Source organism: Pelmatolapia mariae, linkage group LG13 (genome assembly GCF_036321145.2).
Source record: "Pelmatolapia mariae isolate MD_Pm_ZW linkage group LG13, Pm_UMD_F_2, whole genome shotgun sequence".
NCBI classification, from domain to species: Eukaryota; Metazoa; Chordata; class Actinopteri; order Cichliformes; family Cichlidae; genus Pelmatolapia; species Pelmatolapia mariae.
The window spans coordinates 2440247-2460109 of NC_086238.1; the positions used below are offsets into that span (position 1 = coordinate 2440247).

At 38.8% G+C, this 19863-nt stretch overlaps 2 protein-coding genes across 4 annotated transcripts in view; both read right to left on the minus strand.

Moving 5' to 3' along the window:
- The window catches only part of ppp3r1a (protein phosphatase 3, regulatory subunit B, alpha a), a 35153-nt gene extending 25518 nt beyond the window's left edge, over positions 1 to 9635 (minus strand). The window contains exon 1 of the mRNA XM_063490944.1: positions 9346 to 9635. Coding sequence (XP_063347014.1) covers positions 9346 to 9348 — 3 coding nt within the window. The 5' untranslated portion in view covers positions 9349 to 9635. The remainder of the gene's footprint in view (positions 1 to 9345) is intronic.
- Positions 9636 to 10929: 1294 nt separating this feature from the next.
- cnrip1b (cannabinoid receptor interacting protein 1b) lies at positions 10930 to 19604 on the minus strand. 3 transcript variants are annotated; one of them, XM_063491792.1, is made up of 4 exons: positions 19120 to 19604; positions 17672 to 17804; positions 12470 to 12606; positions 10930 to 12328 (listed from the first exon to the last, which is right to left on the minus strand). In XM_063491792.1, exons 1-4 carry the CDS (start codon positions 19296 to 19298, stop codon positions 12250 to 12252), a joined length of 528 nt encoding a protein of 175 aa, XP_063347862.1. In that variant the 5' UTR covers positions 19299 to 19604; the 3' UTR covers positions 10930 to 12249. The 3 variants fall into 3 exon arrangements, with proteins under 3 accessions (XP_063347862.1, XP_063347861.1, XP_063347863.1); XM_063491791.1 differs by having other exon boundaries at positions 10940 to 12328; positions 17660 to 17804; positions 19120 to 19560; XM_063491793.1 differs by having other exon boundaries at positions 10941 to 12606; positions 17660 to 17804; positions 19120 to 19551.
- Positions 19605 to 19863: the final 259 nt, after the last annotated feature.

The window sequence follows — 19863 nt, forward strand, 5'->3', positions numbered from 1 at the left end:
AGAAAAGGGGAGGGTGATACATGAAATGAAAAAGCATCTTACATACACAGACCAGAACACAGGCACAGGAACAAGAGAAAGACTAGTGTTGGCTCATTTATAATGCATGATTCATTCAGAATCAATTAGGTCTCAGTGCACAAAACACATTCTGTATAATGAAGGGTTTGGCATCACGGCCGGTTGAGTCGCAAAGAAATGACCAGCACAAGAATCTGGCCAATTACAGACCCACAGGGCCCAGTAATAACATCAGTGAGTGACGAATTCAATACATGGGCCTGAAGACTTGGAGGACTTTTTTCAGGCTTTGGCAAGATGTGAGAATATATTCTCATAACAAATTGAAATAATAAGGTACATAGTGAGCGAGAAACTGCATTTCTAATTTATTCTAAAAGGCAGAAAACTTAGTCATATGAAGTCATAAACAGGTGAACAGTACAGCAGAGGTTCCAATGATTTATTTACTACTGGTAGCCCTCCCTCTATAGATATAAGATCTATACATAATTTTTTTTTCATTGCTAAATAAAAGATAAATTTTTTTGTGTGTGCACAGAGCAGAGGAGAAACTGGTAAGGTGAAGATAATGTTAATGGAGCTGATGACAATTCATTACTTAAAGTGCAATAAAAGCCAGCCAAGAAATTTAAAAGCAAAAATGGAGAGATACTGCCCCCAAAAATCTATGACATTCAGCCTTGAAAACAGAAGGTGAGGGTGGGCCACAATAAGGGAGTCATTTTGCACCTAAACCTTAACAAAACTAAAAATGTATGCAGATTTCCACATAGAACCATCTGCAATAAGCCGTTGTGAGGGTTGTGATTTCAAACCTTCTATCAAAAAACAGCAGCAGCATGAGGCTGTGACACTAGTCATTCACTTCCCTGCTCAAATGATTGAAAAATAATACTTCTGACAAGAAATCAGTTCCTCGTTTTACATAAATAACAATGAAACAAAATGATATCATTGATACGAAAAACTTTCACATTTTTCTACTGTGATTAAATCAGAGTTGTAACACTCACGTACACACTTGCACTGAGGTGCCCTGAGTGCAGCGAGCCCAATGTAGAACATGCTGGAATGAAGCGATGACTTGCATAAATCCTAAAAATTAATCAACACTGCAGTGTGTGCTCTAGGCATATTAGCATAGCATAGAAAATGCAGGAACAAAGCAGAGGCACACATCACTCGCTGAATCCTAACGGTGGTGCATGAGATACTGTGCATAACACCACGAACATTAGACTAAGAGACAAACTGGACCAATCTATATTTCTTTCCTAGATTGTTTTTAATTTAGATGAAAACATTATCACTCTTAGTTATACATTCATAATGCATAACACTGAAACAGTACAAGTGAAAGACAGTCAATAGTGTGCATTAATAATCAGTTATTGCTCGTTAAAGTAACTCCAAATGCAAGAAAAAAAATCTGAAAATCCTACTGAATACAAGACAATATATGTGAGCTTCTTTCTCTCGCTTCTTACGATTCCTTAGGGTAAACTGCACCCTCTCACTGCTGATGACACTTTCAGCAGATAATGTAATCAGAATTGCTTTGAGTCTTTGGCTTGGCCACCAATGTGAGTCTGAAATCACAGCAGCTATTATCACATTTCAAGTCAACACAAAGGCTGCCCTGAAAATGAATGCTTTCAAGTATTAAAGATTCCTGATTTGACTTTAATTCTCTGCTTTGAGTATTTATGTACTAGACTGTCGTGGCTAAGGATGAAATCTGGACTGATACTCTGCCTAGTGCTCATTTATTTCCCTTCAATTATCATTAGCTTGCAGGCTACATGTGTATGAGGCAATCCGTTTGCCCAGTACTTAAAGGAAACCCCTTTTTTTCTTTAAATTAACACACCTGCGGTTATGGTTAGGCTAAAGGTTAAGTTTAGCAACACCAATGAGTAAGAAATTATGTCACCAAGACATAGCCACTAAAGCATATGCAGACATGGGTGATTAACTAACAAAGTTTCAGTGTAAGAAGTAGTATACCATGATTGCTGCCCTACAAGAAAAACAATAGAGGTCCAGTTCATGCAACGTTACAATGGTCCCCACCCACGACTGTTCTCTAACACCTTCTCTTTGTTATAGAGCTTAAAGGTCTCAGTACGTTAGGAGTGGGGATGTTGGCTAGATAAAAATATGCAACTGATGTTGTCTTTAAGATCTATGGGAACTTGTGAGAAGCAAAATTACTGTTCACAAAACCAGAACGCTATCTCAAAAGCAAAGAACTCTGCTATGTGCACTGTGTGGATGTGGACACAGGGAATCAATTAAAACAGCATTCCATGTAAAGGCATCTGTGTGTGTATAGTTTGGTGCGTCTGAATTACTTTTCCACACAATTTAAGTTACTGATCCATTATTCTTGAGGTGGAAAAAGTGTGCTGTGTGTGTGCAGAGCTGTCAGTTTATTTGTTGCGCATTTTCTTTCTGCTCTGCTTATTTGGTTAGTTCAGGGATCACAAGACTCCCCTCCTCCGCACAAATGTGTCTGTAAGTATCAAGCTTACCATATAGCCGAGCTTTGTGATAAACATTACCAAGCCTCACAGCAGAGAGCAGAGCTGAGCTGAGCTGTGCTTTCAGACTGCTTTTTAAATAGACTTCTAACCCTTATTTTTTAGCCTAACTTTGTACAGCAGGCAAAATCCAGGCTAATAACCAACTGACTGAGAATGATCTCTTAAGAAGAAAAGAAAAACCCCCAAAAAACAAAGAAACAAAAAAAGAGGCTCAGTTACATAGACCAGAATTAAAATAAACCACTGCTAGTTTGAAGCCATTTGTCTGTTTGAAGAGACACTCAATTATTCTCCTGCTCCTCTCCATCGTCTCTCACCTTTGTAATCGTGTTTTGCAATATTGTCTTGGTTGCTGTGCTTGCATCTATCCTTGCTTTTATGAGAATGTGTGTGTTTCTCCATGGATGCGTGCGGCTGTCTGCAAATGTGGTGAGGATCTGTACAAGATTTAGGAGTCAAGTGCAAATATGAAAATAATTACCACAATCTCAGCAGCCTGAAGGAACTCCAGCAGGGCTAATCCTCTCAGCCATTTCTATCCTTGGTTTGGGCCTGTCTTCTGAGGGTTTTGAAAGCCTCATAATTCTATGTAAACTAACAATGCCTAAATCTTCTTAGGAATTAACACAGTGGAGATAAAACTACACTGTATTTGCCAAATACTGAAAAACATCTCTCTTTTTTTTTTAAATCCATGTCGACCATCTTTATACTTCACTGTTAACCATTGTTAACCATAGCTCCTCAAATATGTATGATTGTATATTTTGTTAAATAATAAAAGTTTTTAAAGGGCAAAAAATTAAAACTAAAAACAGGGTATAGAGTAGGGATGCACCGACCCAATATTAGGATCGTATATCGATCCGATACTGACTCAAAAAGCTAGATCGGATATCAGTGACGATGAGCTGATTCATGGTCTAATCCATTTAGTTCAGTTCTGTGCTGCCACATGACAGCAGCAGCTAGCAGCAGAGCTAATGTAGCATGGAGAAAGGTAACAGAGAGACAGCAGTTTAGAGGTATTTCATGCAGCTACACCAACAGTATGTCTGCAAAAGTTTTTTTCCCCATTTACTTTACTTTAAACGGTTCTGACACAAGTGAAAAGATCTGACAGTGACAATGCTATCTCTGTCTTTCTTACACATTTACTTTCAATCCCATCATGTTTGGTCAGAGACCTAATATAAGAAGTTATTACACCGAACCCACGTCTGTCTAAGTTTTTATTATATATATATATATATATATATATATATGGTGAGAAAATATTTAACTCTGCTGAAAACAAGACGTTATTTCACTTCAGTTGTCTCCTGATAACGCACATGTGTGATGAGGAAAAAGGAGAAACTACTGTGACTACTATAACTGTAAATAACTACATTTTATTCTACAAGGTTAGGCTTGCTGTTGAAGTTGAGCTTGATGTGTCCTTTCACAAAAGAATGATTTCCACTCTCTTCCTCATAGTCAAGATACTTATTATTAATTTACCACTGGTACAGGATTGGTACTTGATTGGACCATCCTTAGTATAAAGAATAGTTGTAACCTCTAGGTCTGAGAGTTATAGCTCCACTCTTTGTGTGAACACCAGGGGGGCAAACCCTCTATTCACACAAAAAAATGAGACCAGTGGATTTATTATCCCTATAAAAATGTTCCCGAGGAATGGATCGTCCCAATTACTAGATTAAAATCTTATTTAATACAACATGATGTTCTAGTTTGTAAATCAAGGTGTCAAATAGATGACAAAGCATGGCATGATTAAGGCTAGCTCTGCAATTAGTGGACAACATCACATCACGGAAAAGTATAATACCTACCAGATAACTGAAAAGTTGCTACCATATAATAGTGAGAGTTATCAGTTTTTTTCCATTTGCTCATCACGACCCATTTTGAAAAACCATGTACAGACAAAATGCCACACTCTTGGGTTTAAAGCCATAGTGCATACAGTTGATGGGTGACAGGTGGCTACATATATTTTTCATTTACCGTCTGAGCCCGCCTGGAGTTTCACATAACAAAGCATGTAGTATTAAATGAGATGCAAGGTTATTTCTGGCTACACTGAAGTATGATTCATATATCCTCAGAATTGCTACTGAATGAATAATTTCAAAATCTTAAAAACATATCATTTTAGTTTAAACTAACAAATACTACTTCTGTGAGGATTTATTCAGGAGGCAACTCTAGCCTAAACGGTAGCCTCAGCAGGAGTATCAATGCAAGTAAGTTACAAGACCTAAAAATGATGTTCCTTTTTTATATATTACAGCAGTTTATTAAGGATTTCAATCATTTTTCTCCATCACATTGGTGAAGAGTAGGTATTGGGGTTAGGCAACCAAAGTCATCATTTCAGCCAGCAACAGGAGATTACATTAATGCGCTAAACCTATGGACCACTGCAGGTAAATTGTTTCAGGGCAGATAAAATGCTGAAGACAGTAGCTATTAGTTAATGAAGCCCCATACTGTTGGTTCCATTGTTACCACTGACAGTGTGCAAAATATGCTTTTAGAGGTTAATTAAATGTAGTACTTTTGATGCCTTGAATGCTGATGAGGTAAATATAATTTAAAAATCATCCCCAAAGCCATCAATCAGCTATAGATTCTTGCCAAGAGTAAATTTATCATACTGACCACCCTTTGTAAGTGTACAAAAAAGGCCCTCTGACCTTTAAGCTCTATTGAACTGTCTCTCGTACCACAAATCCACTGAGCATCAAGTTCCTACCAATGGTTATAGAGGAAAGTTCTGAATAATACTTTATAAACTTTTCTTTTCACTGTGCACATAGATTTCCAAACAAATAGGTGTTTATTGAAGAAACTGACTAGTTTAGCTTATGTTGGTGACTGCTGGCTCCAGTGCAAGCCATGGACTCTGCAGAGATGCAATGGCCAGTGAGGAGAATAAATCCAGATTGAGTGGGCTGGTTGGAAGTGCTGTGTGGATCACGTAGTGTTGATCATCACTTCTGTTGGTGGTTCACTGTGGCTTTTATCTCTTTTACATTAGCTACAGCTCAATCCTTATGTGGGTGGCGCTTGATTGCTAGGCAGCATATGGTCCCCTTAGCATCAGATCATTCCACTACATGCTTAAGCAACTGCGCGTCCCTGCCCCCAACCTCTCCTTGCGGCTGAGAAGAATACATCTGACAAGCCATAGGTTGCCACAGTGGCTGCAGGACGTGCATGTCCTGACAATCCACGGTCTGATAGTCGAGATTGCTGCAAGGCAAATCTAACAAGGTAAGCATACACAGGAAAAAATGTTTCCTCTGACAAAGTAAAGAACCCCCCCCGTTACTGCTGCCCCCAAGTAATGAGATGCTGCTCTTAATAGCTGGTTTTTGTGTGTGATTTATGAATTCCTTTCTATTTACAGATGCAAATTTTCTGCACTAATTTATGCAGAATTAAAGTCAGGGATGATGTAGGCCCCTGATATTTGTATAGCAATTGTATGAGTAACACTCACTTCTAATAACCCAGTTTCCAAATACCCTCTTTGCAATAATGCAAACATGTTCCTAGGCCCGGGCTGGTGAAGTGTCAGATCAGGAAATTTCATTTATTTCTTTACAATAAAAAAAGAAACAGCAATAACTCTACCAACAGACTGGACAACAGTTCCTTTTATGTATTTGCAAGCAAGGGCCTCAACCCACCGCAATCACACCTCTTGTGTTTTCAATGAGAAGAAGAACGAGCAGCAAAACCAGTGAATGAGATGTCTACGTACGCACAATGTTGTTTTTGTGGTTTGTTACCTAGACCGCAGCACTACAAATAAAAACATAAAATTAAATAATACAGTCTGTCGCTTCTACATTTCGCTGAATAAACATTTTACAAATATCCATGGGCATGATATACACCAGGTGTTTACAATCTTTTTTTTTAAAACACTGTTGTGGTCACACAGTCGGGATTATTATAAATGTATTCTTAATTAAACTAAACATGTGCAACACGGTCATATTCAAACCAAAGCTTCTGCATGCAAATGCAATCTATAAACAGCGACTGCTGTTTGCAATGATATGTATAAATGCAGAGTCCCAACATGACAACATGAAAATTGCAGGCAAAATGAGAGCAGGAATGACTTCATTGGCTTATACACCGCTCTGAATTCACAGTCATACCAAATCTCGGCTTTTTTTTACCCCTTTTTAAATTACATTAGACACTGGCATCAACATGGTCACAAAGTTTTACTTGGTCACAATAATCCCACCTCTAGTGTTTGACACGAGTAGTTCTCAGTTCTAAAGCTGCAAAAGTGTTGATACCGCCTTGATAAAGTTCTAATGGCGAGATCCTGCTGTCATTATGTGACAAATTGCTTCGAGATTAGGCACTGGCTCCGGACCAACCCTCATACCGCCTTAGTGAAAAGAGACTGTAGAACTGGTGATTTTACATCAGCTAGTATATACAGAAGTGAGGTTTTGCTTCTCTAATCTTGATTATCAGGAAGGATATGCACCTGGTGAGCACATACTACGTCAACTAGCAATGCAGTGGCAAATGGGAATGTACTTACACAATAGCGTTCCCAAGATTGAATTTTCTAAGTCAATATGCATAACACAGATTAAAGAAGGGGGAAAAAAGGTCTAATAATAGCCAATTCATTTTGGGTATAGCAAGTCATGACAAACTATCTGACTTTGGTTAACATTTTATAGAAGAAAAAGATAAAGAAAATATTAACACTGTTTCTAATAACCTTTTACTTTTTAGATGTCATAAGTGTTAGCATGAACTAACATCTTAGCATGTTGTTAGCATAACCCAATTAAGAATTAATCTTTTAATTTTTCCTTTTCCAGACAACAAGAAAACAGGAAATTCTCCCTCTCTAGACAGATTATAAATAAGACCAATAGCTAGTGTGCATGTGGTTGATACTGCTTATTTTATATCATGGGTGAACTGTCAATAAATACGGTCTGTAGTCATTCTGCAGTGCAAATGAGGCTTTTGGGACAACATTGGGGTTGGAGGTTAGATATGGGGCTTAGCCTTGCATATGCAAAGGTCAGCCTATTTAATGACCAATCACTGCTCTTTATTCCTGGTACCTACCTCAACCTGAAGACGACGAAGCATTTTCAGTTATTGTCCCCAATCTGGATTTTTCAAAGCCATCGAAAGACCCACCTTCATCCCCCTTAGCCTCCTCTTTCCCTATATCAGCCTATGCTTATACAATTTATTTACTTATGTACTACTACTACTAATTAACTACTTCTCTTATTAAAATAGGAATTTATTTAATCATTCTTATGTTTATAATTGCTCTGTAAAGCAGAGGAGTCATACTCACTTTTTTTCATGGGCCCAATCTGATCTCAAGTGGGCCAGACCAGTAAAACTATTGCATAATAGCCTGTATGAAAAACACCCCTTTAAATGTCTCCTCTCTTTTATAAGTGCAAAGAACTACAAGCAGCTTCTTCAAATGTTCATTTTTTCACATTTGATGAGCCATCAATTGTTAAATGAAGGTGTAATTAAGATAAATACGTAAAAACAAATGAATTTCAATATGTCCATTTTACTATATTTGGCAGGTCCAACCGTCATTACATGTACATTACAATTCACAGATCACAGTGGATCCAAAATAGGCGCAAAACTCTTACATGTCCAGTTTTTGTAAATAGACAAAAAAAAAATAGCATTTTATGCATTTACAATTGTAAAAATTTGGCTATATCTAAAAATACTTCCACTATTTTGCATACATGATTTCTCCTGTGTAGTAATGCTGGCATCACGACGCCAGACCAAGAACTGCATTGCATTTTATTAAAATAAAGAGAGTAATTAATGTCTTTGCAAAGCTATCCGGTGGGTGGAATTGGACCCTTTAGTTGGCTGCTTTTGGTCCTCGGGCCACATGTTTAACAACCCTACTGTAAAAAGCATTTGGGTTACAGTTTTTAGAAGCAAGTCTAACTAATATATATATATATATATATATATATATATATATATATATACACATATATATACATACACATCCCTCGATGTATCCTCGATGTATAGGCGCACACACACACACCATACAATCGTATGAAGTCTGTGTTGCAGGAACAAGCCTGTGGCCTACTATGGAAGCCTCCTCTACAACCACAGGTAGAAATGATACAAATGTAGCCTCGGCCGATTATTGCACTTATCACAGTTTAGTGGCTCAGACGAAACAATGTTGCAACCATCAACACAGCGCCATGCTATCTAGAAAACACACCGAGATGGATGTTATATATTTGAATGCAGTGCGATATAGTAGGAGCAAAGACCTAACATAAGCAGCCGTTACATTTTCCTGTCTGCTGTGTCAAATGTGCCACAAATAGTCGCCAGCCTAGGCTTAATAAGCGTGTATTTTTGTTTCGAAAACTAATTTGCACAGGCCTAGTTGCTAATAAGAGTGTAGGCTATGTCGAGAAGGGATAAGAAATATCTGGGCCACAAGCTGCAGGCTACTGTCAGCCCTGGGGTATTGCACAGAGAGCGCGACAGGGAGCCAAAAGTGGGTGAGAAAAGCGTTTCCTTCTCGCCACAGCTCTACGTTTTTTCGACCGTTCACTCAAAGCGGAACGCTCGCTACGAGCAAGAACCTGTCAAAACTGAACTATATTCGACACATTAAAGCACAGGCCTGTCCACTGGTGTGTTCACCAGTCGGCGGAGGTTGAAAATAAGAGTCGTTGCTGCTTACCATCTTGCAGGTCGGATGATGAAATCCAAGCGATGTGAACGGAAAAGGAGGTTACAACAGCAGAAGTCAGCAGGCCGCCGAGCTGTGGCGAGAAATACAAGAAAAATACGCTGTAGGTGCTCTCGGCTCTCGTCCTGGCTTTACACCCAGGTTCAGGATCTCTTAACCGTTTCTCTCTCCTTCACCGAGGCTTTCACTGCAGTGGCTGAAGGGAGGGAGACCCGCTGGGAGGGGACAGTTAGCGGAGGAGGAGGTTCGGCTTGACAAGCAGGCGGTGGCGGAGGGGAGGAGAGAAGAGTCGAAGAGGGGGAGGTGCAGCAGTACTGTACATCCGGGAACTGCTGGGTCTATCGATTTATTTATTTATTTGTGTTCCTGCTTCGAGTACAAGTTGGTGCACGTGCCCCCCCAACTGGCTTTATGGCTGTACTACAAGAAGTGGCCAATCTAGCCTTCGACTATCAGCGTCTCCTGGACCTCAGTATATCCAAGTTTCACATGGAGTTCATTTTGTTATAATGCCCTAAAGTGCTTGAATTATTCCTCGGAGATTGTGTTCCATATTGACACGGTAGCTTCACACAGTCGCTGCAGATTCACCTACTGAATCTCCTTGATATAAATCTGCTGTTCCACCACTTGCCAAATGTGCAATACTGGATTGATTGCTGGTGAGTGTGAAGACCAGATAACCATACAGAACTTAATTTCACGTTCAAAAAACAGTCTGAGGTGATTTTACAATTTGTGACATGGTACATTATCATGCTGGAAGCAGCAAGATATCAAAATATGGGTGCACTGTAGTCATAAAGGGATGGACATGGTCAGCAGCAATACTCAGGTAGACTGTGGTGTTTAAATAATGCTTAGTGGTCCTACGGAGCCCAAGGTATCCCAAGAAAATATCCCCCTCACATTTACACCACCAATAGCCTGAACCACATATACAGACAGAATGGGTCTATGATTTCATGTTGTTTATGCAAAATTCTTCTTTTTGACAATGTGCTTGTTTCTAGATTGTCTTATCCTTGTATTTATCCCCAAATGCCTTAATAAATCACCTATAAACATGACCCAAACAACAGCAATATGTTTTGTGCGCGTATGCACATAATGTGATTCTGCAGTATGGTTTCCTTTGTGTCAGCCATTTTCTTCTGTACTATACTTTTTTCGGAGGATGTGCATGGATTCTTTCTTTGTTCCTAATTCCATTCCATTTTTAAAAAATGTATACAGCGCCAATTCACAACAGCATTCACCTCAAGGTCTATTATATTGTAAGGTAAAGACCCTACAATTTTAGAAAGAAACACCAATAATCACACAACCTTCTATGATGAAGCACTTAGTGACAGTGGGAAAGAAAAACTTCTTTTTAACAGAAAGAAACAAAAGGCAGACTGTAGGAGAGAGAGCCAGAGTCTAGTAACTGGCCATGATTAAATACAGTAATGTTGTATAAACACACTGAAAGTGAAAAGAGAAGAGTGGAGAAGAAATGCTCCGTCCATTAAGCAAAGCCCCCCGCTCCCCATCAGCAACTTAAGCTTATTGCTGCATAACAGAGTTTTATTCCTAATCTTAAACATAGCACAGAATGAGTGTGCCACACAAAAAGATTTTTCATTTTAATGTCTACAATGTAAACAGTCAACACTATCACAAAAAAGGTCAGAACAATACTGAATATAAACTTCACCACAGAAAAATTTTAACATCACATTTGACTCCAATTTCTTGCATAGGTAAGTAAAGTATTTAATTGAAAATAGTTGTCATTTCTACCAAAGTACACACAGTAACGTAAAAACATTTCACATGGTTCACTCACTGTACAAAAATAAATTTTTTTGAAATATCATATATTTACCACATTAAATAGAACAAAATGGTCCAAATATTCCAAATAAATTATTTGTCTTTACACACAAATATCCGTGGCAAGGACCACTGTTAGAGGTAGAGAGAATAAACATACACTAGACAGGGGCACAACTTCACCCAAATCCAAAACTCCTATTTGCCACACTGTATTACACAAATGATAAAACACACTGATCCACAACACTACCCTGAGAGTTTCATTCCAAAATTGGGACTCTTTTAAAAATCACTCGAAGTGTAGGCATCGGCTCAAAGTGTGACAGCAAAATTTTAGATCATTTCACGGTTGCTGACTCACAAGACTCAAAAGTGCAATCCATTGCAAAAATGATATGGGGTGAAAACATTTATCAAACAAGACAGTTATGATTTTGGGTTACAACAACTAACCAAAGTTTGCATAGAAGCAGTCAATAATGACTTAAAATGGCAACAGCACCAACAAAACAGCTGTTTGGATAATAAGAACAGCCTTCAGCCTTGGCACAGCATAAATGAAGCTGAATTCAATTGAACTGAACTGAATTCTAAATTTATATTACAGTGACAGAAACAGTTGTTTTGATTCTTGTATAAATTACTGCACTTGTTAAATCAGACAGAGAATGTTGTAATTAATTTTTAAGCATGTCTGAAGAATTTCTTTAACCACACTAGAATGCTCTGTGTTTCCTTTTGTGGAAAGTTTGGATTCTGAAATGAAACTCTCTGTAGACGTTCAGTAGCTTCAAAGTACATGCACATCTGTACAAGCACCATATGTAAACAGATACTGTAACTAAACACACAGGCACTCTCACACACATACAGAAATGTACATACATGTAACTCTTGTCACACTTGGGGTTTACCAGATGCCACAAACAAACTGCATGTGAAAAAAAATATTTGCCTCATAAAACGTCATTTAATTTTAGCCTCAATAAATGTCCCATATTTGTATTATGGCTCAAACAAATAGAACCACTGCGAAAAGACTGGAAACATCACTGTGTTTTATGTGTCAAACCATTAGAAATGAATTGGCAGGAGCCTGAACACAGTCTTGAGGGCATAAGGGAGGGAAATCCTGCATTTTCTCTTCAAACACCTTTAGTTTTTCCGATATTGGTAGATTGCAGACAGACAGAAAACAGAGTTAAACCACAGAGTTGTCTTCATTTCAAAACAACATGCAGATGATTTAAAAAATCTTTCAGACCATCACACAAACATCTCCTTATTGACCCACATGAGCGTACGCGTGTCGTTGGGTTTGCATTCGTATTCAATGCTGTTGAAACTGTTTCCCCACTGGCAGTGATCCCTCTTGTTGTAGTTGTAGTACTTCACCTGCCACACCGTTTCAAACATCCCCGCCTCTGTGAACTGAAGCAGAAGCAGATGTACCACTGTGTACATACACTGGCACACACAATGATGTAGAACACATGCAGTGTGGTAGACTGGAACATGCATGGGTACTCTCTCTAAGAAGACTCCTAAAACTCATAAAGGCACAGACTCCTGTTGTGTCATTTGTAAAATCATTCAAAGATGCAGTGAAAAGGGAGCATATTGACAGCACAGATGGATGCACATACACACACACATACACACACACTTGCAAACACACACACCAGATCATCCCAGAGGCCTCAGTGTGTGAACTCAACAGATGGGTCACACATATAAATGTATGTAGACACAAATAACACAGCATTTCATAATGTATTTATTTTTCATTTTACTGTCAGAAAACCAGAAACTTTAAATTTATAAATATATATTAATGTAATTTCATGTAAAATCTTAGCATTAGGTGTTCTCATTGCCATAAAAATCTATGTAGTGCTGCTTGCTGAAAAAAATGTGATCACTGAACACTGCACAATTATTATCAAATGCAATAGGTATTTTTGTGATGTTTGTTATGGTCCGCAACATTTACAACTCTTTATGTACATGTATGTGTTTTCCCATTTCCCCTATCGTCTGTCCTCCTCCCTGTTTTGATCACATCTGTCCCAGTGTACCATCTTGAATGATGTCACACTTTCTAAAATGCAACTTGAGCAAGGAAAGCGGAGGATGCTGGAGAAGCTCCGATTAAAGATACAAAGTGAATCTTCAGGGAATTGTTTTTATCCATGATGCATGAAAAGCTGTGACTGAGCGAGCAGTGCATGTGATAAAATATATACATGGGGTGCTGACGGTTCTTTAAGTTATCACTTTAACTCGTTAAGTTAAAGTGTCTTAACTTGGCAAAGGCTAAGGCCGATTAACTTCTTATTTGCCAGCATAAAAACAATTTGTTTGACAGCACTCACTGGATATTCAAAACAATGGGATAGTCCATGGAACTCACTGAAGTCTAAAAAAGAAGGTCTTTTTGAGATTTGAGATTCCATTTGAGATTCCAAGATCACCTGTTGAAACAATTCTATATATTAAAACTTAGTTGGATGTGTCACTACTTTGACAATACCCAAAACTGTCACCCTGAGATGAGAGGAAGTTGACTGAGATGTTCAGGAACTACTACCAAGGCTCAAGCCTGCCATGAACTGCAAACTGCTGGAAAACCAGCATCACTGTTCACAGTGAAAAGTTTTATGTCACTGTGGAGTGAGAGGGTACAGACCTGCCCCTTGAAATTTAATTGAAAAACCGACACCTTCAGCCTTTACTGAAATTTGTAGCTGCATATATAGACAAGCGGATTGCCTTCTGGGAAAAAGTTTTTGATAGGACAAAATAAAGATTGAGCTACTTTGGCCGCAGTGAGAAGAGGTATGTTCTGAGGAATAAAGATGAGGATTTCAACCCTAAGAACACTGTAGCAACCGTCAAACACGGTGGTGGTAACATCATGCTCTGGGGGCAATTTTGCTTCCATTATTACTGGTACATTGCACAAAATTGATGGAATAAAGAAGGAGGAAACCTACTTCCAAATTCTTCAACCTTGCCTCAAATCAACAGCTAGAGGGTTGAAACTTGGACAGAGTTGGGTGTTCCAACAGGACAATAACTGGAAACACACATCAAAGCTCAGTCCATGTCAGGAAACAAACCAGTTTAAATGAACTCTACCAACTCTGTCACAAACAGTGGTCAAATATCCAGCCATAATAATGCCAGAATCTTGTTTATGGCTACCAAAATTGAGATACATCTTGGTGGAGAGTGGCCGAGCTAAGATCTTGTGGGACTTTCAGATACAGACGTACAAAATGGTGGTGGCTAACCAACCAGACATAGTGGTGGTAGACAAGCAGAAAGCAGAAGAAGATGGCCATAGTGATAGATGTAGCGATACAGAATAACAGCAACATCAGGAAGAAGGAACACAAGAAACTTGAGAAGTACCAAGGGCTCAGAGAAGAGCTCGAGAAGATGTGGAGGGTGAAGGTAACAGTGGTCCTAGTGGTAATCGGAGCACTAGGTGCAGTGACTCCTAAGCTAGGTGAGTGACTCCAGCAGATCCCAGGAACAACATCTAAGATCTCTGTCCAGAAGAGCGCAGTTAGGAACAGCTAAGATACTGCGCAGTACCCTCAAGCTCCCAGGCCTCTGGTAGAGGACACGAGAGAAGAATTTATATATATACTTTTGACTCTGTGTATTGCAGAAAATATAAATAAATTCAAAGTTATAATAATAATAATACATTTTATTTGAAAGCGCCTTTCAGAACACTTAAGGACACTGTACACAGCAGAATAATAAAAGCAACATAAAAGCAAGCAGTTTACACAATCATAAAAACATAACACATAAAACAAATTTAAAATAGCAGAGTGGAAAGGTTATGTGGGATAAGCAATTTTGAACAAGTGAGTTTTGAGTCTAGACTTAAAGAGAGAAGAAAGTGATATTTCCTTAATCAGGAAGTAGGGAATTCCAGAGTCAAGGAGCAGAGCAACTGAAAGCCCTGCTCCCCATGGTGGAAAGACGGGGGGAGTGGACAGAGAGAGAAAGAGAAGAAGAAGATCTGAGACACCGAGATGGAATGGTGATCTGAACCAAATCAGAGAGATGTGGAGGGGAGAGATGATGAATTGCCTTAAGTGTATACAAAAGTATTTTGAAATCGATGCGATATTTGACCAGGAGCCAATGAAGCTGCTGCAGGACAGGAGTGATGTGATGGATAGAAGGGGTCCTGGTGATAATATAGGCAGCAGAATTCTGGTCGCGTTGGAGCTTGTGGATGGATTTTTGAGTAAGACCGAAAAGAAGTAAATTAGAGTAATCGATCCGGGAAGTAACAAGGCTACGAACAAGAATGGCAGTGGCATGTGGAATGAGAAAAGGACAGAGACGATTAAACTTGTGCATCTAATTGTTGTTTTTTGAAGTCATTAAAGACATATGCTTTACAATCAATCCACCCTGGAAAAAGTAATTAAAAGTTCAAAATTAACATGACATTCATGACCGTGATGAATATATATAGCTTTCTGATCACAACTGTTTTATATCATATCTCAGTATTTGTGTAATATTACTAAATTGTGAATATGCTTAAATGTAGGTGTAAATCTAAAAGTAGTCTTAAGTACTCCTACGCTCATAAAATACTGTATCAGGCTATCACAAATCAATGGTCTGGTGATGCAGCTGTGCCACACATCACCGATTAAAATCACTTTAAAATAATGTTCCGTTTTGATTAAATGCTCACATCTCATGTTTCTACCTCAAGCATAAGAGGGCCTAAGACTTGAGAACGCAAGAAAAGGAATCAAGGACATACCAGCTGAGACTCACTATATATCATGAGGTTGCTTTCCCTCCATTGTGATTGTCTTTCCTTCTTTAATTAGTCTTGTCTATTCAATTACTCTCTGTACGCACACACACACGAATATGTATGTCCTGTGTAAATTGTCAGTCCATCTGTATTCTTGGATTCCTGATTTCTCTGTTTGGCTTATTGTGAGTTCAAATCAGCTTAGCATTAAACCTGGATTTTGGTGTAGTATTCCTGCCTCATGTGTCCTTCATCTGGGTCCTCATTTGCATAAAACATAGTAGAAAGTTTGACAGAATTACTTCTATACCAAGATTAGTTCAGTGTTAAGTTCCAATCTTAAGCCAAGTGTATTAACAAACTCTGTTAACACACAACTGACCGCAGTCAGTGTTAACCTTTTTGGGTTTGTTTCTTAGCCATCTGTGTTAGAACATTAGAGAGATTTCTGGGTTTTGCTCTGCTAATTAGGAATAAAACATCACCATGGGTTCCAGGAAATTCAATACTTGATATTTTTACTGTTCACTGGAAGACAGAGCAGAGCTGAAACCCTAAATAGGTTATATTTCCACCCCCGAAACATTCATCATCTACCTGGTAACCTTGGATAAAAAATGAGGCTATCAAGATACTCTGTAACCATAGAAACACTGCCAGAACCAGAACCATAAACAGACATGGTAAGACCATCACTTGACATTAATCTCAGGATTATAGGAACATTATGAAACACAGGTATAGATGAGGTGAAGTGGCTGAACACAGATGAGATCACTTGGTGATTAAAGGGCTGGTGAAGACCAAATCTTCTATCAGCAGGTTTCGATTTTAATCTGTCTCCATCTCATTTATTCCCATTAAACATCTAAATCGTTTGAAAGTTTTAAAAAGCTAAAATTTTGAAACAGTTTTTTTTTTCAGTAAAAATTTGTGCCACAGTTATTATTATGTTGAAGTAATTGTAAGATATGACACAACAAATCCTAAGAAAACATCTGTGTAAAAAGTGTAAAACATTGAAGCCTATGGTAGAAGCATGGTTTCAGAGGACTTTTTTTCCATGTCAAAAAACCAACTAAACTTCAGTGTTGGTTTTGGGATTTTCTTTGTATTTTTTACCTTTACATTTAATTTGATAAATTTAGCAATGGCTGCTGTCTAATTTTATAACTGGAGTATGCAAGAAACTGACTCTGTCCTATACCTTTTTCTTCTTAATGCATATAAAGACATTTTATTTATTTTTGTTCTTTTTTTAGTTTTTAGAAGAGCTGGTGGAGGATCTAGAGATATATTAAGAAGACCAGGTGAGTAGTCTAAATGCGTCCAGATTAAGAATAAATAGATGATCTGGTTATTTCTGAAGCCAAAAAGGGCCTTGGTTGCTACAATGAAAAACACAAAACACTGTCATGTTTAACACTTAAGTCTTAAAATGAGTGAAACTGAAAACATGACTTGCAAAACTGATAAAAGGTCAATCAAGAGAACCTAAATCCAAATTGAAGATACATGAAGGATAAAACCAACGTTAAAGAATTAGATTTTTTTTTAAAGAGCTTACTGGGAACAGGGAAGCTCTTCATCAGGTTTCTTTACCAGCTCATATCAAAACTTAACTCTAAAACACTCTAGAACAGTTCTTCCACCTCTGTCCTGTGCACAGTGTATCCATACCTGTATGCTGACCTGAACTGGTTGCCTCTCTCCACTTTTGGTATGTGCCACACCTTCTGTCTCATACAGGCCAGTATAGACCACAGACTGTGGGTCTTTAGACTGCTGCTCCAGGGGGAAGGTCACCCCACCCACGCTCATTGACCTGCATTGACCAGATCACACAGCAAAAATAGAATCATCACAAAACAGCAAAGGTATGAAATGCATAAAGATAATTTGAATTACCATAAAATAGTTTTACAGAAAGAGGGAGGGAGAGTGAAAAGCAGAGGAAGAGGAAGAGAGAGAGAGAGACTGGTGTTGACAAATCAGTTGGTGAAATAGGGCTACAGCTGGGTTTCACTGGCTTGCCCCACATTCAGTTCAACAACACCTATGCATCACTGCGTGTGTGACCTAGTTTTACATTGGAGTGCTCCTTCAGTGATGTTTTTACATCCTGATAGTTAAATATCCGATGCTAATCCTTATTGGGAGATGCGAGTACAACAACTCACGTTACATAATCATGAATTGTAGGCAAATCCCAGGAGGGCGGTGCCACAAAGCCCAAACACTGGAGTCCTAATCTGCGGGGGATTTGACGTGCAGCCAGTTGGGGTTTATGCTGCCTTTATGTGCTCCACGTAAAATCCAACTTTTGAACGTTGAACTTGGAAACAGTCTCTTTACCCCGTTGAGCGCACCAACAAGGCTTGTTTCTAATTCAGTTATTATTATTATTATTATTATTATTATTATTATTATTATTATTTAAAGCTACTTAAAAGAGGTAAAGGGGTGTGTTGTTTTAGGCTTTCTGTATTTTAGGCTTGAAAATCAAAATCAAGCCTAAAATACAGAGACTATCAGAGAATTGTATTCGACTGCAGGTTTAAAATCTGCACTTGCCTTCTCTTCAGCATATCTGCTAAAGTCAGTGATATCAGTGAGTCTGCCTTATCCTTGGTTAGTTACAACAAAGACATGTATATAATTACTCTCAGTGCAGATGAAGCAGAAAAGCAGTGGTGCTGTAGTGCAGCCTATTTCGCTTTAAATGGGAAATACATTAAATCAGAAACAAACAATACGACAAAGAAGTCCCAATATTTAATAAATTCAGGGAGGATTAATAAAATATTCGTAAAACAACGTCATACAACCTCACAGGTCGCTATAGAAATAATTATTTAAAGGGAAAATATCATCAAAAATGGCAAATCAGACAGAAGGAAAAATTATTTGAAAGGCTTTCTGAGCTTTTATCGACGTCCTCCAATAACGTTTATCTGAATGCCTGAAAATATGTCAGCAACGCTCTTTAATAAATGAAATGATCTTCGCGTTTCCAAATATAGAATATAGATGTAGAATATGGTGATCTGGACGTGATATTTGCCTCCCTGGATTAATAGGTTTCCTAGCAGTTTGGTTGGGTTATGACCTGGTCAGGAAAATCCACATGGGCTACCTACGTGGCCTCGACCGCTCCTGGTTTAACAACCACCTCGATTTTGTACTTCGACCCGGTCAGAAGCTTGATGGTTCGGGTCTGTCCGAACCGGGTCCCGTCGGATTTGAAGTACACGGCTGTGTTGTTAGGAAGCATCTTCAGTGAAATCCCAATTTTGACGATCTGCGGAACGTTGGCCATGTTTCCATATAGCTAGTCTATCTCAGGAGGACCGCGGGTTGTGGGAGGGACCGTCGATCAGTTCGTGGAAACTGAAAAATGCCGTGTGGTGAATCCCAGAGAGCACCGCGCAGCACGGGGAATTGCGCTGCGTAATCCCGTCCAACCTCCAGAATATAAACCTAATCCCAACCGCACTCGCTCTCTCTCTCTTTCTCTCTCTCTCTCTCACCGACTCTAGCCACCCATCCTCTCGGTCGCTCTCTCACCTATCATCACTGTTTGCTCGCAACACAACCAATGCTGCTAGTATAATAGGTCATCTATTCTCTCTCTGTATATCCATGTCTACGTTGTCATCGACCAATATAAAATTTGTGTCTCGCTGTCCTTGGTCCTGAAGTCGTGCCAGTTAAGACAGCGGAACACTTAGAGTGATCCTCAAAGGACCGATTAATCCTTGAATACTCTTAACACCGCGCACAACTCTCCTTGGGTTAAGCGTCGAAAATGACACATCGTCACAAAAACCCTTAAAATTAAGCAGTTTGAATTTTAACCCCCAAATGCATGAAGAAACTGGTCT

Coding starts and splice junctions, on each gene's coding strand:
- cnrip1b (XM_063491791.1), bottom strand. CDS start 19,298: ATGGCCAACGTTCCGCAGATCGTCAAAATTGGGATTTCACTGAAGATG. Junction 17,805..19,119: donor CCAGGAGCGGTCGAGGCCAC/GTAGGTAGCCCA, acceptor TGGTCAATGCAG/GTCAATGAGCGTGGGTGGGG. Junction 12,607..17,659: donor CAGTTCAGGTCAGCATACAG/GTATGGATACAC, acceptor CTTCTGCTTCAG/TTCACAGAGGCGGGGATGTT.